Below are 24847 nucleotides of genomic sequence, written 5' to 3'. Positions count from 1 at the left end.
TCAGTCATAGAAGTCTCACCGTTCTCCCTGTGTGCGGTCTTCTATCTGCTGCGGCCCTCATGATGCTCTGCCTGTGTTAAGATTCAAGAAGATAGCATTTTTCATGGGCAGAATGTGATCCCTTTCTTTTCAAAACAAGTGACAAGCATCTACACACTAAACTTCACTTAATCTTTTTTCTCCAGGTGCAATGGCAGTTAATGCATGGATACACTCCGCTTCCAAACACTTATGTTTAACTGCTTTGCCTATGGTATCACATGTTATAAGCACACCTAAAATGATTCTTTATTCTTGATACTTATAAGTAGAACATGAAAACAGTATTTGTATGGAAATTTGAATCACTATTTACAGTTGATTCTTATATGAGTAATTCATATAAAATGATTACACTCTACCTACACTAGCATCAGTTCCTTGGACTTTATTAAAAACGATGGTAAATAATCGTTTTTAATAAAGGTACATAATATTTACTTTAGTCAAGATAAGTCAAACCTCTTTACACGTGAAAAGTCACCATTAATTTTGGAACTAACATCAGTTGGATTTATTTTAATACGTCAGGGTACTGTTCGGGGGTCCTGTCGAATACTGTCTCCACTGATAACCAGCTCGTTGGGGCGTGCGTCAATATTCCCAGGTGATCGACTTTTGTGAACGATTCAATCTTACTCTGACATCGCGCAATGACATTCAATGTATGTTGTTGCGCATTCTGCATCAGACTGTGTGATTCAGAGTCTAGCTTAGCCCTAATGATGATGGAAATGAATGTAGCCTATATATGAACATTTTTCTGTATAGGACTCTGTTGTAGGCTATGTGTATTTACAGTATAATTTATTGTGAACCAGCCTATATTGTTCGTTTGGAAAAACATTATTTTGAATAGATGTAGCCTATGGGAATGTGATACCGAAGCAATGCGACACAGTGACACAGTTCCACACAGAATGAATGTCTTATGGAGCCGTTTTTCTTGGTCGTACAGATTCATCGTAAGCGGTCTCGCGGGTGACATCCGCTCCGAATATATTATAAAAGTCTTTTTTTGCAGCCTTGGTGCTTTCTCGTGTATTATCGGTAGGTGGCCATTGAGGGGCGCCAAAATATAACATTTACATGAAGACCCTGAAACACTGTAATCACGTCAGACATGGACACCACTACGAGTGTAACTTCTCATATTGAAGGAAATACGAGACCTACATATATTAACTATAGGTGTATTTTCGTTTGCAAGCTTACTCGAGGAATATATATTTCCCATATGTTGTATATCACTCTCACTGTCAAGGATAGGTTACCCTTTACAAATTCCATAGCCTACATAGAGGTGTTGGTCCATGGTTTAAATGTTTGCACCACACAAGCCCAGGATACGCATTAAGTCTTCTGGTGATTTTATGCTGATTGCTGATTTACGGTTTTTACGCATACCACTCCTTACTCACATACCACGCCTATATCCTGCCTGTTGAAGGTGCTGGTTATTGGGGGGGGGGGGGGGGGGGGGGGGGGGGTCGAAAGAATATCAGTTTCCTGTTTAGCATTCCTCCGTTCCGACACTCCTCCGATTCTTTTTGCTCTTGCACTTCCACCTCTCTTAGTTCTGCAGTTAGGCGCGCACGCTCAGGATGTTGGTCGTGACTGGTCAGTGCAAATTACAAAGCCTACAGGAAGCGGAATATCATGACAGAAAAGAGATTGCACTTTAAAACAGAAGAAGGCCTCATCTGTCAGATGTTATTAAAGGTTATGATTGTTTTGTTTGAAGGATAATTTCTGAAAACCTATCTGTTTGTGGTAAATACCCTGATTTCAAAAATCATTTCTGGAGTCATTTCATAACAGATGACATCAAAAAATCAAAATTATTTGGATAAAAATGTCATAGCTGGAACGTCTTCAGAATAGTCTGTAAAGGGTTACATGGGCTTTAAATGTTCGGCATGGAGGCTACCCCAGCAACAATGAGTGATAGCCAGGTCATTTATAAATATAGAATTCTGACAAATAAAAGGAAGAGCGAACGATGCTTTGTCATCGTGTGTGAGAAATCAAAACAGCTCCGAGGAGGAAAACGAAAAACGTCGCGGAAAATGAGCACCTCAGTATACTGACGGGCTGGTAGCACAGGTACATCGCCACATCCATACTCTGCGTTGTGCGTCCCCCTCCCCCGGCTGACGGATGAACCGAAGGTCACTGCGTACCGATACGGTCTTATCGCTCTCTGCAAGGTGGTCCTTTGAGGTTAACACCAATTCTGGCTCGAGCTTTCCTAGGCAACATAAAAACGCATAAAATCCCGAGAAATAAACTAACAAAGAAAGGAGATTACGAGAGATCTAATATGTTTGATTATTTGGTTTATTCACATATATACACATGCACACATGCACTACACACATACACACATGCACTATATATATATATATATATATATATATATATATATATATATATATATATATATAGTGCATGTATATATATAGTGCATGTATATATATATATATATATATATATATATATATATATATATATATATATAGTGCATGTATATATATAGTGCATGTATATATATAGTGCATGTATATATATATATATATATATATATATATATATATATATATATATATTCATTATGTATAAACTTATTATAAACTTATTTATTCTAAAAATGTCTTTATTCACATTAAAATCTACGATGTCTTTTTAAACAAACAGCCCAACCACAACAGCGATCCTTATAACAAGTAATGCTGGTCATTTAAGGAACACTTGTCTCTCGTCTTTCGGGGCTCTTTAAATGAAAACGTGGCCTGTGGCACTGTGGCCCCTTGGAGGATCCGAAAAAAATGAACTGATTGGTGAGGTTATTAAATGCAATTCAACGCATTAGTTACAGGATGCAATCAAATCGCCAAGAGGGTTTCTCTTCACTTTCAGTAACGAATTCCTGGCGATTTGTGCCAGCTTTCGCAGCATTTTTGATGCCAAAATTAATAAACATAAATGACAAAAATACTTCCAACAGATGTAAATCAGACTAAAACAAGAAAACAGTATAGGTCGTAGAAATTACAGTACTCAAAATTATTTCGGTTAAACTGTGAATAAGTAGTGATTCTTGTAATTGCCGCATTGTGGTTAGCAATCACCTTGTTAATTTGGGGTGTAGATAAGAAAAAAAAATTGCGGATTTTTTTGACTGAAATTTGAGTTAAGTTATAGCGCTTAAATGCTGATGTGGTCTCAGCACCAGGTGTTCCGAAACGCCGATTCGTCTGCTTATTGTCTCACATGAGTTAGCTGTCTTTTATTTCTTATGAGTTAAACATGAGTTTTCACTTCACAAGACACAAGGTGTACGTCTTCACTGTCTTCCTACGATTTTTGCAATAGGATAGAAATAACATAATATTCATACAGCCGGTACTCAAAACAATGTAATTCAAATTTCTTCCATCACGCCGTGTAATTAATACTTGCTTATGCCTTAAGCATATTGGGATATTTTAAACTTCTGAGTGTAGCCTATTGTTTTCTTTAGAGAATTATAAGGGACATTCTAAGTTATTCCTGTGCATATCATACACAATATAGGTCTATATAGTTTTTTCTTCACGTTTGCCCTCGATAAAAAAGACCCCGAATAATAATGAATCATTTCATAAATAATGGGTTTAGGAGCTTATCGACTACGAAGTGGCCACTGCCGCGCGCTTATCTCGCCTGGCCACATTGCTCCCGTGTTCCGCTCCCCATACTAAGCGCTGCGCTGGACGTGATGTGGAATTATATAGACCTCACTTCCAGCTCCACACAGCACTTCAGTGAATCTAAAACCCCAGACATGGATGACACTCGACAAAATGGCTCCACACATACACTAATATCAACAACACTCCGGTAACGGTAAGGGAAAATGCAGATATTTCCTCGCCGTTCTAATTTTAAACCAAATTGACATGGAGGGTCAAAATACGGCTGTTTTTGTAATGGTATTTAGAGTACTTTATTGGTTATTATTCGTTCCTGCGGGATGCACGTTTGTTTTATAAATCGACGTGTAGCCTATGAGGCCCATTTTCCTCGGAATTTACAGTGCAAAGTATTTTAAAAGCGTTAAACGATTTATTCGTTTTATTGAAGTAAACAAAATGTACATGATACGACCCTGTCTAGTAGTTAGCGAGCAAGCGTTCATTTTTAATTTATGCGTATTTAATCGTCTCTCACTCGCATAAATACCATCGCATCAACAATATTGCTGGGCCTAAACGTTAAAAATGGTATTCGAGTATTATAAAACACACTTCATAAATGCCTAAACATTTACAGAATAGAAGCATGTAACAAAAAGGCGAACAGAACATAGGGTAGGATTGTCTGTTTTGTTTGTGTTTTCCATTTTGTACAAAAGATGTCTAAAAGTATTCTGTTAAGGATAAGGACTATGTATGCCTCACCTGTGCAAATTGTCACTAACTCTGTGCCAATTGTCACGAACTCTTTTGCTTCTCTTGAATCATTGATGGAGTTACTGCAACTGTATTGGTCCTCAAAACAAAAGTCGTAACACTTACAAGTACACACAGTGAAACTATCTCGTTCTGCTTATTTCAAAGGCAGTTTCATTGTGCATGTCAGCTGCACATACATGCAGCTACAACGAGTACTACAACCTATACAGCAACAACAGTATTAATAATAATAATAATAATAATAATAATAATAATAATAATAACAACAATACTTGTATTATAAATAATATGCCTGTTTGCGGGAAAAGACTGCAAAACGTGAATAGATAACAAACAGAGCAACACCGTTAACATCACCGACAACAAACATCTTGGAAATAATTTCAAGACAAATCAGAAAAAAGAACTTCCAAATAATGTGTTAGTTTGATGACTGCTTAATTGTCAGACGTTTTAAATGATCGAAGATGCCGGTTATTTTAACACATACAGCGAAGGAAAGAACACAGAGTATATCTTTCTGTACATAACTTTGATCCTCAAATAAAACGGAATGCTTTCAACACGTCAAAATGAGCTGGCCACTTCAATGGAACATGGGGCAGCGCAAAAATATAGTGAAGTCCAAAACAACAACGTCAATGTCCCCGCAATTTCGCTTGTTAATTAGTTCATTTAACAGTATCTGTATTTCATATAAGATATACATTTACATTGTTCACACAAAGCAACGAAATAGTGTTAAGACTGTTTTTAAGAATTGCGATAGTTTGTACATCTTTCAGAAGCAAGAATACTTGAGTTACAACAGAACGTCATCACCAAAGGAGCGTACAAAATGATGGCCAAGATCGCAGCTGTAGCAGGTTGCAGACAACGTAATATTATTTGACGATGTTGTGGCTATTTCTTATTAGTTATACTTATCTTTTAGTGGGGGATTTGGGAGCATAAAGGTAGACGCGTCACTGCAGACACCTGCTAGGCGCCTGGTGACATTTTACGACCATTAAACAGATTATAGTAACACAAATAAGCGCCTCAGACATCCAAAACACACTGAGAAATATCAGTGTCAGTTAAACGACATACAATGTATGTAACAGATAAAGTCCCCAACCCCTTTTTAGACATGTGAAGCGTATTTCAGTGGCTGCATTTCACGTCTAAAAGGGAGATAGGCTAGGTCAAGTTCAAGTAAAACAACAACACTCAAACGTAGTATGAGTTAAAGCAAGGATACCATCAGCGACACCAACGGCCTACGCACCGCCTACTGTAATTATGCATGAACTACAAGAAATAGCACCCCGGTCCTTATGCTTTAAAAAACACGGCCGTAATTTGCAGCTAGATCTGAGTTCGAACAGTTATTTTGCACAAATGTGGATGTCGAATAAAGTTAGCATTTGCTTGCATGCCATCGTATTCCAAGACGAATGTTAAGTTTTAATACGAACATGGGAGTAAACTGGGATTAGGACACACATCAAAGAAAATATTAAAGCATGAAAGATATGCACGTGAACTGCAAAACAAATTTGAGGTGTACGTCCAATAACGGATTCCAACATCGAGCCTATAGGACAAATGGCAAGGAAAGCAAGAGAAGCTACCCGGTATACGTAGGGCTGAGTAATGAATTGGACTGGGTTGTGCTGTGATGAGATAGGTCACGGTATGTGAGCGCAGGATACTGTACTGTCAGTGTCTCCAGTCACGCGCGCTCTGAGGGGAGAAGTGCTGCAATTTGTCTTGCGTGTGTTCATACAAAAAGATCATTTAAACGTTTCTAGTAATAACTGTAATATCGTACATGTACGTAAAAAGTATAATCTTTTTCCAGGTAATATTAAGGATAGCGAGGGTCAGAAGCCACGCTCTCCTTGGATTGTGCTTTACGCATTTTTACGCTTCTTCAGAAACACCTCTGAATTTTATATTCCGTGGCATCTCCTTTGCAAAACAATGAAAATGATGGAAAAATTGAAACCGGAGTTTCGCGAGAACAGTCCTGGTGGGGAAACATGCGGGTCGCCAGTGCACGACACCACTTCTTCTGCAGGTCTGGTGACCGTGGAAAGGGACGAGGCGTGCGAAAAACAGGAAGGCACGACGCCGGTGGACTCTGCAGAGAGTCAGCGGAGAAGCGAGGCTGTCCCGGGGGACCACTGCAAAGGGACTGTCATCATTAATGGCGTTACCAAGGAAACGGCTTACAACACCAGCGAGCTAAAAAAGGAAGTGCCAGTGATCGAGCTGGCCAGGAGAGGAGGGACCGCGGATATAAAAGCCAGAGAGCACAAGGCAGACAGCAGCCACAAGGTGCAGACCACCGAACTGTGCAGACCTCCTGTTCCCTTGCCGCTGCCTCCCCTGGACCCGCTGAGCGAAACTCGAATGGTGCAGTTGAGTCCACCCGCTTTCCCTCTCCCAGCCCGAGCGATGCTGTACAGTAACATGGCGCAACCGCTCGCCACTCTTAACAGGTAAAGCAAAATCCTATCTACTATTTTATTACGCCTAATATCTTCTCCTTCCTCTGTTTTATAGCCTACTGTGATTACAACTGGAGTTCGTATATTTAATTTTTACAATCAAATACATTTTACACTAGTCTCAAGACGCGGAGAACTAAATGTTGTGATAGGCTACTGTCAATTCAAAAAGGTTAGATTCGTTTATGGATGAATGATAAAGATGGTAAATTCGTTACAAAATAAAAATTATTGCATTTCAGATGTATAATAAAAATGTGAATATATAGCCTAAATGGTTCTGTATCAACTTACAATTCAAATTAGCCCATGCTCAATTCTTGTAAACCGTATTCGTACATTGGAGATGATCTTTTGAAATTGTGTAATTTGTTTCCAGAGAGAAGCAAATTTTATATTAATGATACGAGTACTGATAATTACGACCAGCACGACGGCAGACAGACACAGAGACAGACAGATTGACAGAAAGATGGATTTTTATGATCTACACTTGTTCTACACTGAAAATCACAGCAGGCCATTGGATTCAATTTGCAGAGATGATTTGGTTAAATTTATCCAACAGCTTTATACAACATTGAAATGTATTTAATCAATTAATAGCATTATATCAAATTTGAAATCAATTAGCAGTACATACAAACGGACCGCTGTGGCCTTTTTTAAACGGTCCACCTTACAATAATAAAAAATACACTTAGGCCTGACAGTAATTTGTTTCCGAATGCAATAGCTCAGGTATTATTTTCCCCCCATAGCTATTTGATTTAGAATCGCTAATTGTTTTCTGTTTCAATAGGCTATAATTAGGATCCTAATTAGCGGATTGAAACTTCCATTAGCTATTACAGAGCTCAATATAGGTTATCAAAAAGAAGAAATACTTTTATCAAGCAAAGAAAGAATTACAGCTAACAAGACCGATATCGTTACATAAAGTTAATGAATTTACCTGAACGAATATAATAGAAATCCCCAAACAATTCGATTTTAATTGAAATGATTTCGTAATTTTAAACCATACGTGCCCTAACTTCTGCGCGTTTCCTCGACAGTGGCTTTGGCGGTGACCCGGACCAGTACGGCATGTACCCCAACAATAGGGTGAAACGTCGACCTGCGCCGTACGAGGTTGAAATCAACGATGGTAGGCGCATTTTAGATCTTTATAAGTATGGTAAGGCACAGTTTGACTGTGTCCTGATTTCATTTAATTCCATTCCATCATCCATTCCTTCTTTCCCCCATTCCATAAAATCATAACTTTGAATATAAATTGGACGCGGTGAATCGAAAAGAATTACTTAACATCATTCTTTTAATATCACTGTTCAGAAATATACCCAGTTTCAGATTATATTTTAAACAAATAAAACCACCGATATAGCAACAATCGAATACAAATACATCATGGAAACGATACAAATGTGAGCGAAAAAAATGTTTAATTTCAACAGTTATACTAAAGACGTAAGACAAAGTGTTCATACAGTGTATCAGCATTCTAATGTATTGCAAAATGATTTAGTGTCCTTGTTTTGTATGTGATTCAGTGTTATGATCTACAACATTCAATATCATTTCTCCATTCCATAGCACACACTCTTAACTCATGTATTTTTTAACTGAATGCGTTCATTGCTATGACTGTCAACTAAAGTTAAACATTTTTGGAAAAGCAAGAAACAATATTCTTTCAAAATGCAAAACTATTTCACACAATTTGAAAAATGGAATCACATATATGTGAGAAAGGTCCAGTATTCCTGGTTTTAGTGATGCCAATCTAGTTCTTCATTTGCACATTATGAAATGCCATATTGTGATACTTCCTGGTAGTCATTTTCAGTGGGCTTAGCAACAACATATTTCTAAGAAAACCAGTACAGCACAGTACATTTGCAGGCATTAGCATCTCTTGTGTGATTTGTAGACCATGTAAAACACCATAAAGGTGTTCAATAAAACACAGTCCTGAAAATAAAGAGGCATTTGAACAAAAAATCCAAACATATTCCTTTTGGGGAACATGTCTGCTTCATTTGAAAAATCTAGAGAAAAAAGAGAGGGAGAAGCAGGGGGATGGAAGGAGGAGGGTGGAGGCAAAGGGGGGCAGAGATGCCTGAAGGAGGGCACATGTAGGCACTGTGCATTTAGTGCAGATAGCTGGTGGTTACCCATAAAAATGCAAATATACCACACAGTGCCTATGGCTGCCACTGCAGAGAGTGCTTGGGGATTAGATGGGAAGGCAGAGCTGAATATGTATTAACAGAATAATAAACACAGTTTGCAAGCATGAAGCATCCTGTCCATATATTTCTCATTTTTGCATGATTTGTTATGATTTGCGGCACAGTTATTCTCTGACTTGATAACGTTTGCTTGCGCATGGCATCAGGATGACATTTTCAGGTCAGAGTTAAATATTTTAACAGGTCATTTAATTTAAATCAGTTTTACCAAGTGCTAAAATGAAAACACACTGAAGCTAGTATTAACCATGCTTTTCATTTTATTTACATGCTGCCATTTTATTTACATGCTGCCATGTTCATTGTGCTTAAAATGTGCTTGAGATCATAACATTTAACATGCTCTCCTAAATCAATGGAATATACCCAAAATTATTTTTTAACAAACGTCTTGTCAGCCTTTGACATTATCTACTGTATGCCAACAACTTTCAACACTGTGCAATTTGTGTATGGTGAGAAGCAGAATAAAAACATCAGAAAATAAAAACAGGCTTCAACTTTGCATGTATGACAATAGTTTAGCAATCCATGATCAGTTTATCGGTAATCATCATTCAGAAAGTAATGCCCTCCCTTACAAAAAAGGGCATCACCATTGATTTGAATGTTCAATACTGCAGGGATAACGTTGGCTTATTGACTGTGCTCAGAAATCCATTAGCAAAGCTGTGGAGGTGGATAGAAACTGTATAACCATGTGCTGATCCTGGTTAAGGCTTTGTTGCTTTTGTGAAGAGAAATTGATCGGTGTCCTTTACTTAACCACAGTACCACATAAAAACCTGAAATATATGCATACAAAAGAAGTGACTGCAGTGACCTGAGAGCAGCAGGATATAGGCAGGTTTTAGGAACAATACCTGAGGGGAGTAATGAATACAGAGACGCCCGGCACCATGAAGGGAGCAATGAAGCGCCTGACTAATGTCTCTCCTCCTCCTCTTCCTCCTCTCCTCCGCATAGGCTCCCAGCCCAAGATCGTGCGCAGGATCTTCACCAACAGTCGGGAGCGCTGGCGGCAGCAGAACGTGAACGGGGCCTTCGCCGAGCTGCGCAAGCTCATCCCCACGCACCCGCCCGACAAGAAGCTGAGCAAGAACGAGATCCTGCGGCTGGCCATGAAGTACATCAACTTCCTGGCCAAGCTGCTGAGCGACCAGGACGACATGGTGGGCGGCGGCGACGCGGCGTCCAGGGTGCGGGAGGCCCGCGAGGCCGGCCTGGTCAGGGAGGACCTCCTGCAGGACATGCTGTCGCCCAACTCCAGCTGCGGCAGCCTCCTGGACGGCGACGGCAGCCCCGAGAGCTTCGCCGAGGAGCAGGACTCCTCGGTGGACTCCCGCCCTGCCACCAGAGGCCTGCACCACCCGGGACTGCCTCTGGATGGCAGCAGCCAGCGATGATGACGAACTTTGGCCTCTGTTGGAGAACAGAAGAAGAGCGCACTTTGTGTCGCAAGACACCGGGGAAAGAAAATCAAACACAAATGGGAAGGATGCAGTGGGGGCGCTCACACTTTTACGGCATGAGCTTTTTACAGACGTATTCCTCAAATCAGTCCCGTCTCATTTTACTTTACTGTGTTTTTATCTGCACCCAATCCAAGCGGAGCTAAGAAGGCTACGGTAATAGACTCTGGTACATACAAGAACAGTTTTCAGCAAAGCCTGATTAATGCTGTTTTTTTTCCAGCTGCTGTTGTACACAATGAGAAATAATGGCTCAATAAGTACTATCACAGAATAATGGGCTTGATCTGAGTTTAGGAAAAAAAATAAAACCCACAATAACCAGCAGAAGTGAAAATCACCAAGATTGAGACTTTCAGAATGGTACCTTCCTTTGCTTTTGCTGATTTTCACCAGGTACACTGGACAGATGAAGGAACTGTTGCAGGAATGTACTGGTACAGACAGAGTGCATTCTAGAATTTTTAATGCAGGTGCAGAGAGTGCAGATTTACGGACAATGACAGGACCATCTCTGTTACATGGTTGCAAATGTCTGTGCAGGGACAAAATACATTTTTTTAATAACATTCAGAAAAAGTTGTGCTGAATGACATTTAAAATCAGTTATTATTTAGCAGACACAGCTTATGTTTTGTATGCATGATAGGCATACATAAAAAGTTATGTTTTTGGCTTCTCAATTTATGTCATATGTGCACTGCTTGTCCATTTCAAAGTGAGACGATTGTCACACAGGTTTCCCAGTCTCACAGATTTTTTGTCCTTTCAAAAGAGGAGGCCATGGTATTCCCAAGGGAAGTAAATCCACTTTTAAATGACGAAAAACAATATACAAGTCAGTAGCTATGAAAAGAATGCTGTTTGCAATGTAAAAGAGGTACAAGAGATCTGCTCCCAAATGTACATAAAATCTGAGGTGTATATCTGTATTTAATAATGAAACCTGTCGGTTTGTACTTTTTCTTTTTATTGTCCTTTAGTATGGTACATTAAAATTGCCACCTCTTTGCTTCTCACATCCCCTCACTCTCATTCATTTCACAGCGATAAAAGACAACGCCAGTATTTCCATTGCTGCATTTTTGTCCAGCGAATGTTCACAACATATGGCTTTGACTTCTGCTGTTTCTTAGCAGACTTTTGAATAACCAGTCTTGGTACCTTTAATTCTTTTATGTATTGAAGAGAAAAAAAGGATGATTTTAATGTGACATTTAGAAGAAACACATTTGTTGTAAAATGATTATAAATATGACTATAAATATATGCAATGTTATATCACAGAATTTTCTAAAAAAAAAAAGAAAATAAAAAGAACAAATGCAAGTATGTCTCGTAGTATTTATGTGTCGCCAGGGTGACATTGAAGAGAATGACAATGATTTTAAAAATGGAAATTTTTCTCAAGTGATCTGAAGGACCACTAAGTGTAGAATTTACATTTTCCATAACTGTCATACAATTTAGAATCTTCCATCTTTACACTCTGTACCAGCTCCTTTCACAATTTTACACCAAAAGGAGTTAACATTAAAATGAACAATTTAAATTCACATTTTGCCAGATGTCAGCTGGCATCACTGATGTCAAGGTAAAATAAAAGGGATACTGGGGTTTTTCCCCCATTAAGACTTAGCATTATTGGGGTCTATAGTAATTATTATTATTATTATTATTAGTATTGTATTATGTCAGCTTTTAAGCTATTCAGCATCTTCAAAATTCAATCTAATTGTAATGCAATTTATCCTCAGCTTTACAGCTTTGAGTATAAAATTTAAGCAAGTTTTATTTTCTTCTCCTTCTTATGAAGCATTTTTATAACACTTCCTCATTTTTTTCCCTGAACATTAACGACAAAGTGTACTATATTTAGATTTAATGTGGGTTCATATAGGCTATAGTCTGAATAGGACTGAAAAGCCCTTTATCGTTTGAAAACAGAAGCTGTCTCAGTCTGTATTGGTCCCATTCACCCTGCCTGCGTTAGAGTGAGCTCACATCATAGCAACCCAGGAAGTGGGATTTGCTTAAAGCATCAAAAGCGTCTTGAATTAAACAACACTTGCACTAAATAAAACATCCATAGCTTTTTCTGTATGTGTCATCAATAGCAGAGTGTACAAGAATCCATCCTACTGCACCCAAGAAAGTAAATGTGAGTGCTTGCTGGGTTTCTACTGCACAATGTGATGATGTTGGATGTTCCATGTGCATATAAAATCAAACATTGAAAAAGACACAAAAAATGTTTCAGAAACTTGCTATGTTTCATAAATCTCTCCAACAGCTATTGCTCTAGGTGCTTTAGTAGTATCAATTCAGAAAAGAAATGCAATATAAATCAGCTCTATCAATTGGACCTAGCTTGTTATATAGCATAAGCAGGGATTATACAGCAAAGTGCAGTGCTTTATATTACAAAGTGAACAGTGCTTATGAATAAGATGCTAATAATGCTAACAGTGGCTTTCTGTGCTGGATTTCCTGTTGTGTTGGATATTATCTGCTGTCAGACCACTTGTGCGTGTCTGGGTAAGGCACTGTTTGTGATTGATGTCACTGCAGTACATCAGGTTTATGGGAAACACACACAGCCAATGGAAAAGCAATCAGACAGTGAGCAGGTCCCAGTGGGAGTGGGAAGGCGGTATGAAACACTGGGGTAGTGGCATTTCCCAGCCAGTCCTGCCCACACCGCCTCATCACTGTCACTCTCATCTGACGCACTGATACAGATCTTACAGCACCGGTTCCCACCATCACGGTGCGCTGTGTCCACGCTAAAGAGCACTGAGACACAGAAATAAATGCAGAGACATTCATCTCCCCAGTATCAGTCCATCACATCATACCCCTCATTGACAGCGCTGTAGACTGTAACTCTGTAATTACTTTGGGAATGGCAGGGAGGTAATGAGCACTGGTTCTTAATTCAGGATGTCATTGAAACGCTTGTGGCAACCACTCGAAAGCAAGGGTTAATAAGAGGTTGAGTGGATTCGTTGGACTATTGTTCTTCTGTATGGGAGTCAATAGAGCGGGAGCTGGAGTGGTTTGTTTTGTGTGGAGATTCCACATTTTCACTCTCATTGCTCCTGAATGCATCTTGCTTTCAGGCCCTGGAGCTCTGACTGTTTTGCAAAGGAGAGAAGGGCCCTGGCACACCCCTGCACATGCCTATCAACACCTCCTGTCACTCTCTCATATGAACGTACATGCTACACTTGAACATACACTTGAAATCAAACTCTCCAAAATCATACACATCATATGCAAATGTAATAAATCATATTAAAATAGTCATATTAAAATACCAAATATACAGTACCAGTCAAAAGCTTGTACACACCTAATTAAGATGCATTCAAAGACATTTTGATCTAAAGACTTATGCTTGTTTTGTAGACAAATATAAACAGTTAAATTGATACCTATGTATGAATTTCTTTTCAAAAAAGTAATTTGTAAAGATATTTTAGCTACTTTTAAAAATCTAAAATACAATATAGTTTTGTTTAACACCTTTTAGGTTACTGAATAATTCCATTTCTGTTATTTCATAGTTTTGCTGTCTTCACTATTATTCTAAAATGTGGAAAATAGCAAAAATAAAGAAAAACCCTCCTATGAGTAGGTGTTCTGAACTTTTGACTGGTACTGTACACTTGAAAAAGAAAAACAGGATGTTGAATTCAAAACGTTTGCTGAAGGCTACATACAAAAGAAATAAAATTCAGAAATAATATTGAGGACAGGAAATTGACCAAATGTCTATGCAAAGGATGACCTGTGTACAAAGCACAAAACCCATTCATTTAGCTACCTGCTAACCAGTGTCTTTAAGTGAACCAGTCAGTATGTCTATTCTCCAAACTCACGTATTTCATCCTCGACATGATTGCCTCTTGATGTAATGGACCGGTTTGGTTGAATTGATCAATGTGCTTTAACAAAACAGCCAAACCGCTGTGGAATTTGACTGGAATATATTTCCTTTTTAATTAACTCTCCCATTTTCCCATAAGAACCTGGTGTGAGAACAGTCAGGACCCTCCCTTGATGGGTCTCAGAGGGGCCCGTGCATTAAAAGAGCCGGTTATGGGCAGATAAAAACACATCGTTGGGAGACAAGATAACTAGACGGGGGTGAATGAATCCAATTAAAGGGCCCCTCCCACCTTGGCCATCAGATGGCCCACCGGGGGGCTGTGGAGGTTCCAGTGAACCTGAGATGGAGGCAGTTCTCAGTGGAAAACAGCTCCTGGATGGGTCTCTCATCGCTGCTATCAGCTTGCCCCATCACTGAGCTGTCCCCTGAGGAGAGACGGTGGCGTGGGGGTGGTAATGAAGGGGCAGAAGAGGGGAGGGGGGGGGGTGCGTGTCTGTGTGTGAAAGGGGCTGCTAATTTGGCCTGTGATGCACAGCGCTGGCAGGACAATGCCTTGCGTGGACTCTCGGCAGGCCCAGCTCCCACCCGCTCTGAGGCGCTCATGTGTCCCTGGGGTCCTGGGGAGGTGTGTCTTGTGCCCTTTCTGCTTTCTGTATCCAGCTCTCATTTGCCTTTCACCCGTTGCCTTTTACAGTTTTACTTTCAAACCCCGCTTTCTCTTCCCAACTCTGGAAAAAAAAAATAACAAAAAACATTTTTTTTTCTTGGATTCTGTGCCACTTTATCTTCTCATGTTCTCTTTAATTATTACTTGACATTTTTGCCAGTCTATGATTTATTCATTCTAGTACAGACTAATTATTAAACTCATGACCTGGTCAAATACAGAGCCGGGTGCATGCAGACAAGAACAGAATCTTCTAATCCTTAATGTTCACAAACTGTCTACCTTCCTCTCACAGTGACCATAAATACAACCAAGAAGCACTGCTCTGTGGATAATCCCATGACAATATTTCTTCTTGTGTCACCAGTGTCTGTAGACACCAAGGAAAATCAGGGTCAAAACAAGCAGACCTGAATTACAATTTAAACTACCACTCCAGTGAGATATTAGTGGTTCCCATCGGAGCATGATGTTTACTCTCCCAAGCCAAAGTCCTCCATTCTCAGTTCCTGGTGTTTCCTGGTTACTTTGTGCGGAAGATAAAAAACACACATAAATACGGGTAGTTGAAATCTGTGCCAGCGTGTAAATTGTGTATCTGATAGGCAGCAAAACAGCATGATTGGGATATTCCTGGCAACAAACCAAGAGACCTACAAACTGTTGCAGTAGTGTCAAACACAATCTTTATCAGTTACATAATGACAAAAGCAATAACCCCTGTGTATTGAAAATTGCACTTCCGTTTAGTTTGGGGTGGGCATTTATAGCCCTGAATTTCACAGTGAGGTGTGCGGTCAATCATTCACTGGCAAACTGGCTGTGTGCACTTGAAGAAGCAGTTCAAGAATGATCTTTTGAAAACAGGGCTGGTCTTCAGGCCAGAAACTGCACGCTCCACCTAGAGCCACAGCACATTCCTAGCAGTTCACACGCACCTGTTTTTTCCCCGATTTGTTGGAGCTACTTCTTGAGGTTTTCTAAACATCAGTGGCAATGAGGCAAGCTGTTGCAGTGTTTCTCTGGCTTTTGTTGACACTGGGGAATGTCTCAGCCCAAGACGGTAAGAGAAAAACATTTATGTTCTTTGTGTATTTTCTCTGATTTTCACAGTTGTAACACGAATAAGACACTGACTTAATTTGATTGCTGTACTGAGGTTCATTGCAAACAACTATGCAAGGACCTTCAGGGAAACACCATTATTCACAGCCAGTGAAGTTCACTGTACTTTTCAGATCAGAGACTGATTGAGGAGGTACTATGCCTGGATAAATGTAAATGGTTTTTCAGCTCCCCATTCAAACACCATGTCTTCAGACTAGGAAACAACATGCTGATATTTGCTTTACTCTTCAATAAAATGGAGGAGGGGTGAGACCAAAAAATGTTGCCCATACTATATTCTGTGGATTTTGGTTCCAAAAATCAGAAGAGTTCAGATCAGTGGGAAAAATTGTTACACAACTATTTCCTGAAAGCTTTATGGCAAAATCACTACACATTATGGCCATCAGCAAATGGATTGTAGGCACAGTGTTAGAAGCAGAGGTGGACACCCCGACTTCAGAAAACAGTCCTACCATGTATGTGTTCTAGCCATTCACTAAACAAGGTGATTTCACGAATTAGCTCCTCTACTTGGCTGAAGAGTTGTGCTAAATTCAGCTGGTGTAGTGCATGGGTGGAACAAATACGTGGCAGGACTTTTACTTTCTGAAGCCGGGGTGTCCACCTCTGGTTAGAAGACAGTGATAATGCTAATAAGGCAAAAGCATCTGATGGGTGCATAGCATAGTAAACCAATACCCGCAAAAGCATACTGTGTGTAGAAGATGTACATTTTCTGATGTACTGATTTCTTCTCTGGTTGACAGGTTCTCAAGGAACAGCCACACGGACACTGCCAAATTGGCTGACTGGAATTATTGCAGTGGCTGTCTTCCTCTTCCTTGTCTTTGTTGCCTTCCTGGTCAACAAGGCGTGGTGTGAGACGCCAAGGTAAAAGTAGCTGGTAACCATAGGATTCTTTTTGATGGTGGAGTGGGTGGCAACAGGCTAAGTCTGCTGGCTGCATGTTCAAAGGTCAATCATGTTTTTTTTTTTGTATGATTCACTAGGTAACCTATCAGCATTGAAATTACTTACAACAAGGCATTGCATTTATGTTCCACCTAACAAGCATCCCAGAGTTCTTCACAATGAGGGATAGAACTCACGTCATCCAGCACTAATGTTCAGTGCCCAGGGGTGGTGGGCAGGATAGGGCATCCATAGATAGTTTAACTGGAGTTAGTGAGCCATGTTTTTTTTAGACAGAACCAATTTGGAGCTTTGGCTGTGCACTGGGTTACATGTCTACTCTTCACCATATGTCTTTACAAACAGTATGACCTTTAAACAAACCACTCTCAGACACTGTTATGGGTCAATAATATTTATAAAGAATATATCTGAATGAATTCTTTTCTTTAATTCCTCTTATTAAGTCGGGAGTCAAAGGCAGAGCCAGTGAAGACTAATGAATACTCCATGACCAACGGAACTCACTATGACACCACCCTGGATATGGTCAGGTAATGCCCCTTTCTTACTGGACACATTTAGGATCTCTTTCTGCAATGACCAAAGTCAGCTGATGACACAGTTTAATAGAGACTTAGTTCTAAAATCAAGTTTTTTTGTGTGTATTCACTACTTACATTTGCCCATAGCTTTAAAGCCTACTGAAACAGAGGAATGGAAAGATAAAAAGTGATTATGCAATGGCCTCATCATTCTGTGGACACTTCTGAGTTATTTTTTGTTATATTATTGTTCTCAGATTTTTTTCAGATCATCTTAGTAAACTGAATTGGCAAATAAAAATCTAAAATACATAATTGAAGAAAATCCTCATTACCATATAGACCTTCATAAGATCAATCATAAATTGGTTTCAAGTGTATTGCTTTTTTTTAACCAAAACTGGTCAAAGCATAAATGGTCACTGTGTTAGGAGTAGTTCCACAAATGTGTTGAAAGGAGGATATTAGTCATCCGTAAAAAGTGCTGATCTATGCACATTTGTTATATTTATCTGAATTTCTGAATGCATGTTTTACAGGTCCAATGAGAATGAGAACGCATATGAAAATGTGACCATTCAGGACAGTGATGAAAAAGTAACAGCCATGTGATTTATGCTACACCTATAGGAGACCCTCTTCTTCTCTTGTGTGCCACCCATTTTTCTGAGCACGCTATAACTATAACACACATCACATGAATGTACTGACATACCTTTTAAAACGGCCACATTACTGTCTATTTCTCCTCTCCTTGCTTTGGGTGAATTAAGACAAACCTGATTTAAGTACAGACCTGATAAACTTAACATGATTCCTGCTCTGAAGATAAACAGAGATTGAGAGAGAGAAAATGATGATTGAGTCAATTTTGGTGATGATCAAATAAACATATTCGTGAAGTAATAAAAACAACAGTGGCTTAAATGATAGTGAATATGACATGGACAATTAACACCAAGTAAAACAACTCACACCCATTCCAGTGATTATATACTAATAACAGAAGGTGCTATTGTATCATCAATATCAAAAGGATAATCTGACACATACCATTTTGAATCATGTAACTTTTGTAGGAATCTTAATTTATCCTCTTTTCAGTATGTCATCTGACAATCTAAATGAAGAAAAAAAAAACATTTTTTTACAAGATGTGTATTTTTGTGTTGGTACTTGTGTTTCTCTTATTCCAGGACAATAAAAGTAAAGGAAATGGAAACTCATGAATTATTCTGTCACTGGAGGTAAAGACTGACCAATGCTGACTCTTTGGAAATCTACCAAGTTCAAAGTTTAATAGTCTAAAATGTGATTTAATGATTAAGATTCTACATGGAAAGGTTGTGTGTAGAGCAGTATTTAGCAATAATACCTAAACTCACAGCACCTTGGACTTTGCAACAGTCAAATATTCAACAGTTAGGAATTTCACATGTTGTTCCATGTATATTCTGACGAGAGCATCTCCCCATAAGAAGTCTGACATTGTGAAATGTGCATACTGGGGGCTGACTGACGTAACAGACCGTTACCAGCAGGATGTTTTCTAAATGTTCTGAACATAATTAATGCAGTGTCCCCACTGCTTTTAACAGCACATAAAATAACCCCGTGTATACCATTAATGACTGACGCAACTGGGAATGTGACCTTATGTAACACACCAGTACAGACTAAGATAAATGCATGTGCACTTCAATCCACACATCACAAGCAGAAATTTTCAGGTTCATACAGTGTATATTTCATTTTATTACATCTCCATTCATTTGTCATCATATATCTAATATATGTATTTGAATCATTTCTTTGGATCTGAAAACATCTTACATCAATCAATGACATATCTGACATATAAATATATATTTATGGCACTACAGAGGACTATCTGTCATTATGTGGCTGGAAATACTGTATTCTGGGTTACAGGATTCAGTGTACAGGTTATAAGATCGTGATCAGTACTGCTTCAGCTACTGTTGCATTTTTCTCATAACAAAACAAGAAAGCACAGACACGGACCAGAAGAAACTGGGTCAGGCACACGTATCTACAACACCACTGTGTCAACGATCAAAGGACCCCAGGGAGTGAAACCTGGCTGCTAATGTGAAAGGATAAGACTGGAGATGCTGCTGCTGCTGCTGACTTGACAATGAATGAGTACGAGGAGAAAGAGGCTCAGCGAAAAGACAAAGCTATGTCATGCTGACAGAGGTTTAACTGGAGACCCATGTCGGGCTGGGTTTTTACAAGGCTGCCTGCAGGTCACGGACTCACTCGCTGACTGAATGCAGCAGCTTTCCGTGGCACAGTGATCTGGAGTTAAACATGAGGCACTAGAGGGAGCAAAACGCACACACTGGAAAGGCATGTATCAGACATCAACGGGATCATATGCGCTCTTTGCACCCTTCTAGGACAGGGTGTCACCCTCAGCAAGGATGTAATTGTGTTGCAATATGGGTCCTGTATAAAGTTTCTGTCAAAGGTTCCCCCCGTGTAACAACCCAGGGACCCAGAAAGACTCTTAATGGAACCTGCACTTCTGAGCCCTGACAGCTTCCTGTGAGCCCTGACAGCTTTCTGTGAGCCCTGGCAGGTCAGTATGACACCGGTGTCTGGGCACAGCGTGGACAGGATTTCCTCACATTGTTAGCAGAGGCCAGATTCACACAGTTGAACACTGGGACGGCTGTAGCAATGTCACGTGTTGACAAACGTCAACAGAAAAAAAAACAGCAGTTGAAAAGATTCTAACATGCTTCAAAAATAATCAGAGAAATAAATTACATATTTACAAAGGAAACTAACTGAAAAGTACTGGACGATGCTACAGCTACACTGTCAATCATGTTAACAGTACCAATCAACACTGAAAAAGGGACATTCCCGATTCAACGCTCAGGTGAAATGCACTAATGTACTCTACTGTATTGAAATTGGCTGCAATCTCAGTGGAAGAGTTATTGGAAGATTCAGGTTAAAAACATTTACTTGTCCCTTCTATTATTATAACTATGAGTGCTTTCTCAGTACAGCATGTGGGACATCCCTTAGAATGACTGGACAGAGGAGGAGTGCTTGGGTCTGACCCAGCAATGTGACACCAGAGGTGAACCTGGCAAAGGGAGTCAGACAACTGCCAAGGCTACTGAATCAATGTGACTTGGATACCCAATGCTCCTATCAAAATCACTATATATAATTATCAGAAACACATTCATGAAGGCCATTGCAGTAATATACTGAGAGGCATTAAAAAGTCAGCATTTACAGCTGAGTTGAACATTCTGACAGAAAAGTACTAAAGGTGACCAGTGCTACAGATTCTTTACAAATTGACACAAAATCTATTTTCCCCACTTCCGTCACATGACCAACGGTGACACCTCTAACACTGATGTTGTCCTTATAGAGGCAAAGCTGAAGTTGCCATGCTTTTCTCTGCTGGTTATGCACTGTTGACCATGCGTACAGAGGCTGTAGAAAACTCTAAGTCTCACAAACCATAATGCCACGGCTGCTGGAGATGCAATGGGGAACAGGACACAGGCGTGAATGAATGGCAGTGCTGAGAAACGCCAGTCTCTCGGGTGCAACTGAACATAAATAAAGGAAACGCCCGATCGTGACAATGTATTGTCACATTGTGGACCCTATCAATATAGAGGGCTATATCTGTGCACAGTCAAAATAAGCAGCAGCCTTGCAGAACAGCGCATAAATCATGCACAGTGTACGTAAAAATATTCACTGTTATGATTTCAAAACAGTTCAAAAATGAGGATGTGTTACATTTTTAATGCCTTTCAGTATACCTCTTTGCATCCATCAAACCATCTATACACTTGCAGTGACCATATTACAATGACTTCAGTATCCATTCGATGGTCAACAGATTTCAATTCATTGTTCTTGCAAAGGTTTCGATTAAAAAAATACTTGAACATTTCTTCATATCTAGTATGTTGTTAGTCAGAACTCTGGCCTTAACCACCCCCAGACCAAACACAAGGCATTTAAATGTATTTAACTATGTGAGAGCTGGACTGGGTTAAAAAAAAACCTTCAGCTAATATGAGAATAAAGAAGAGCATACAAATATGTCACCATGCTTAAAGGGCTGAGCTGACAGTGAGCCTCAGATGTGAGGCTGTTTTAGAGGACTATTGTGAGAAATTTTCTCCCTCCAAAATGTCATCAGAAGTCAGACACGGCCAAATCCCTGGCTTAAGCTGCCTGCTCTGCTTGTGCGGACTGAGACACTATAGACTACCCTCCTGTATCCTCCTGGAATCATTCAGCCATACTCGTGTAACACCTCTTCTTTTGTACCTCAGACGAAACTCCAAGCTGCTAATGGCCGTGAGCTCTTGTGGGGCCAAACTCGCTTCACTTCAGTTGCACTGTGTTGCGGGCTTCACAGCAAAACGCTACTGGGTGTGAAAATGGCAGGAGTATGAACATTAAGACTGGGCCCAGTGGACTGAGTGAGTAACATTTCCTCTCCGATTCCCTTTTCTTGTGATGGACCAGTCCAACCCACTTTAACTACCTATAAATGCATAGAAAGAGCACAGGGGCTGGGTCACAGTACAAGACAGGACAGGCAAAGTAGCACAACTTTCATGAATCCTTCTGTCCACTTGCAGTGCTCTCATTCATCTACTTTCTTCACCACAGCGCCACCTGCTGTCAGTGGGGTTGAAGTGGATGCTAGAAATAAGAGAAAAGTTCCCTTAAAGCCTCCCACAAACAACTTTCAGTGTTCTAATGTGGCACCCCCGGGTGAACCCTAATCCCAACAGTCTTCAAATCACCGCCAGAGTTCTCACAGAGCAAACCAGTAAGAATGAACAGTTTGTCAGGTGTAGCCCTTCCTTGAGCTCTGGTCCATACAGTTCCACTCCACCCCAGTATGTCACCATGTGAATGCAGGCTGAACCCCAGTGCCACCCCCGCCCCCCATCGGCAGGGTTGGTGGGGGAGTCCAAGCTAGGACAGCACCGCCAGAGTGACAGTGCCCCTCTGGCGCTTCAGCACCGCCACGGCCTGCTCGTGTGTCGCCCCCTCCAGGCTCTCCCCGTTCACTGACAGGATCTGATCTCCCCGCTTCAGCCTGCCGTCCACCGCTGCTGCCCCCTGCAGGTGGGTCAGAGAACAGACACAGACAACAGAAAAGTGGGAGAGCTGTCGAGACATTGACATTTTATATCAACCTAAGCTAATAATTATATTTCCCTAAGCTAAAGTTGACATGGTCTGCTTGTTTCACCAACAAAAGCATTACACAGAAAAAACCTTATATCACTTTCGAAATACTGGATGATAGTGGATGATACTGGATGATAGTTCAATTTTTTTCTCTCCTACATACAATCCATAGTACTGTATGTCAGAAATTGGAAATGCAGAAGATTGAGAACCCTATTGTAACTTGCTGTTTATTTTATGTATAGCATCATGATGTGTTTTGGATTCTCTGATCTAGTGACTGTGATGTATGGTAGTAGACTTTGCTTCCCTCGTCTAGCCAATGATGATTGCCGGCGTCACAGTAATGGGTCCCCACCCACCTGATTACTTTATGACTTGGTTTCTTGCCATGTATGTTTGTGTATGTTTGTGGCTGATGTGTGTTTTCTCATGGAGAGAAATGACTGATGACTGATATATGGAAGTATACTTGGCTTCGATTGCCTAGCCAGGTTGTACAAGTTAACTTGTGGTAGGGCTTGAAAGGTGTTATGCTCACAGTCACTGGTCTGGGAGTGTTGTTATCCTGGTCTGACACTGTTGCTCATTCACCTTGAATGGACATTGTGCTGTTCATTTGTGCTGGATAAGAGTGTCTGCTAAATTAATGTAATGTGATGTATTTTATATTCAGTGATCTTTCACTTCACTGTCAATCTGTACTAAAAAACAGTCAACAGCAGAAAACCACCAATGTCTTTTCTAAGGCACAGTAATACACATTGTTATGCTGGTATCACCTGGTATTTTAAATTCTTATCTGCGCTTGTCTGGAAATGTAAACAGCATTCCATTAAGATGCTATAGTTTGCGAATTATGAGAAAATGACTAAATCGCTGAGCGATAACTAACAGCAGGAATGCGGAGTGTGAAATGCTGGATCCAGCAAAAAAAGCTAAATTAAAGTAGAAGTAAAATGCTGTGAAGCCAATTTGCAGTGATTGTGAGTTTAATTATGGAGATGAGTCAGCTCAAAGTGTGATTAAAGGGACAGGGAAACAATGAAATGAACAGCTGCAGCCCTGTGGCAGAACCAGTACTGCAGAATCTCTTGCGCCACCTGGTGGCTGAAACTAACATCATACACAAACGCAAGAAACGCAGCCTCCTATATAACCATATCAAGCAGATTACCACACATTGCACATACAGCCATTTACATACATTTTGCCAATAAACTTTATTCAAGCATGTTGGAAGTAAAACAACAATAACTGTGAACATAACAGTTGGTGTCTCCAGTGTGTGGGATGAGGTGTTAAATAGACACACCTTGCTGAAGACAGTCTTGACATAGATGGGCAGGTCTCCATGGGGGCTGCCGAATCCTCCCACAATGCTGAAGCCCAGCCCCTCGGAGCCCTTCTCCAGCGTGATGGTTTTGGCCTGCGGAGCACTGCCAGAGTACAACACAGTGAAAAGGGAATTTGTGGGCAGAGCCCAGTGTAACAGTAATGGGTCCTCACCCATCTGATTACTTTTTGATTAGGTTTCTTGCCATGTGTATTTGTGACTGTTGCTGATGTGTGTTTTCTCATGGAGAAAAATGACTGACGACTGATGTATGGCAGTACACCTGGCTTCCATTGCCTAGCCAGGTTGCACAAGTTAACTTGTGGTAGGGTGTGAATCGTGTTATGCTCACACTCACTGGTCTGGGGGTGTTAGCCTGGTCTGACACCAATGCTCATTCAACTTGAATGGATTCACTTATGTCCTATTGTGCTGGAA

General features: G+C 40.2%; 3 protein-coding genes across 4 annotated transcripts in view; 2 read left to right on the top strand and 1 right to left on the bottom strand.

Annotated features, from left to right (window-relative positions):
- Positions 1 to 3853: 3853 nt before the first annotated feature.
- Positions 3854 to 11854, top strand: tal1 (T-cell acute lymphocytic leukemia 1). Of its 2 annotated transcripts, XM_036521476.1 has the most exons (4): positions 3854 to 3927; positions 6343 to 6985; positions 8053 to 8144; positions 10219 to 11854. In XM_036521476.1, the coding sequence occupies exons 2-4, from the start codon at positions 6465 to 6467 to the stop codon at positions 10656 to 10658; spliced, it is 1053 nt and encodes a 350-aa protein (XP_036377369.1). In that variant the 5' UTR covers positions 3854 to 3927; positions 6343 to 6464; the 3' UTR covers positions 10659 to 11854. The 2 variants fall into 2 exon arrangements, with proteins under 2 accessions (XP_036377369.1, XP_036377370.1); XM_036521477.1 differs by lacking the exon at positions 3854 to 3927 and having other exon boundaries at positions 6337 to 6985.
- A 4278-nt stretch (positions 11855 to 16132) lies between these two features.
- pdzk1ip1 (PDZK1 interacting protein 1) lies at positions 16133 to 18826 on the top strand. The gene is made up of 4 exons (XM_036554858.1): positions 16133 to 16349; positions 17164 to 17287; positions 17776 to 17862; positions 18393 to 18826. Exons 1-4 carry the CDS (start codon positions 16283 to 16285, stop codon positions 18463 to 18465), a joined length of 351 nt encoding a protein of 116 aa, XP_036410751.1. The 5' UTR covers positions 16133 to 16282; the 3' UTR covers positions 18466 to 18826.
- A 2348-nt stretch (positions 18827 to 21174) lies between these two features.
- LOC118773584 (multiple PDZ domain protein-like) overlaps positions 21175 to 24847 on the bottom strand; it is a 34983-nt gene continuing 31310 nt past the window's right edge. The window contains exons 19-20 of the mRNA XM_036522591.1: positions 24389 to 24512; positions 21175 to 23001 (exon numbers count right to left, since the gene is read on the bottom strand). Of these exons, the coding sequence (XP_036378484.1) occupies positions 22855 to 23001; positions 24389 to 24512 (271 nt within the window). The 3' untranslated portion in view covers positions 21175 to 22854. The remainder of the gene's footprint in view (positions 23002 to 24388; positions 24513 to 24847) is intronic.

This window comes from Megalops cyprinoides, chromosome 2, assembly GCF_013368585.1.
Source record: "Megalops cyprinoides isolate fMegCyp1 chromosome 2, fMegCyp1.pri, whole genome shotgun sequence".
In the NCBI taxonomy this organism is placed as follows: Eukaryota; Metazoa; Chordata; class Actinopteri; order Elopiformes; family Megalopidae; genus Megalops; species Megalops cyprinoides.
This window is presented reverse-complemented; position numbering and strand designations above follow the sequence as displayed.

What these genes read in the sequence shown, in the direction of transcription:
- pdzk1ip1 (XM_036554858.1), top strand. Translation starts at nt 16,283, where the DNA reads ATGAGGCAAGCTGTTGCAGTGTTTCTCTGGCTTTTGTTGACACTGGGG. An exon ending in GAATGTCTCAGCCCAAGACG is followed by an intron (nt 16,350 to 17,163) that starts GTAAGAGAAAAA and finishes TCTGGTTGACAG; the next exon opens with GTTCTCAAGGAACAGCCACA. An exon ending in ACCACCCTGGATATGGTCAG is followed by an intron (nt 17,863 to 18,392) that starts GTAATGCCCCTT and finishes CATGTTTTACAG; the next exon opens with GTCCAATGAGAATGAGAACG.
- tal1 (XM_036521476.1), top strand. Translation starts at nt 6,465, where the DNA reads ATGAAAATGATGGAAAAATTGAAACCGGAGTTTCGCGAGAACAGTCCT. An exon ending in CCGCTCGCCACTCTTAACAG is followed by an intron (nt 6,986 to 8,052) that starts GTAAAGCAAAAT and finishes TTTCCTCGACAG; the next exon opens with TGGCTTTGGCGGTGACCCGG. An exon ending in CGAGGTTGAAATCAACGATG is followed by an intron (nt 8,145 to 10,218) that starts GTAGGCGCATTT and finishes TCCTCCGCATAG; the next exon opens with GCTCCCAGCCCAAGATCGTG.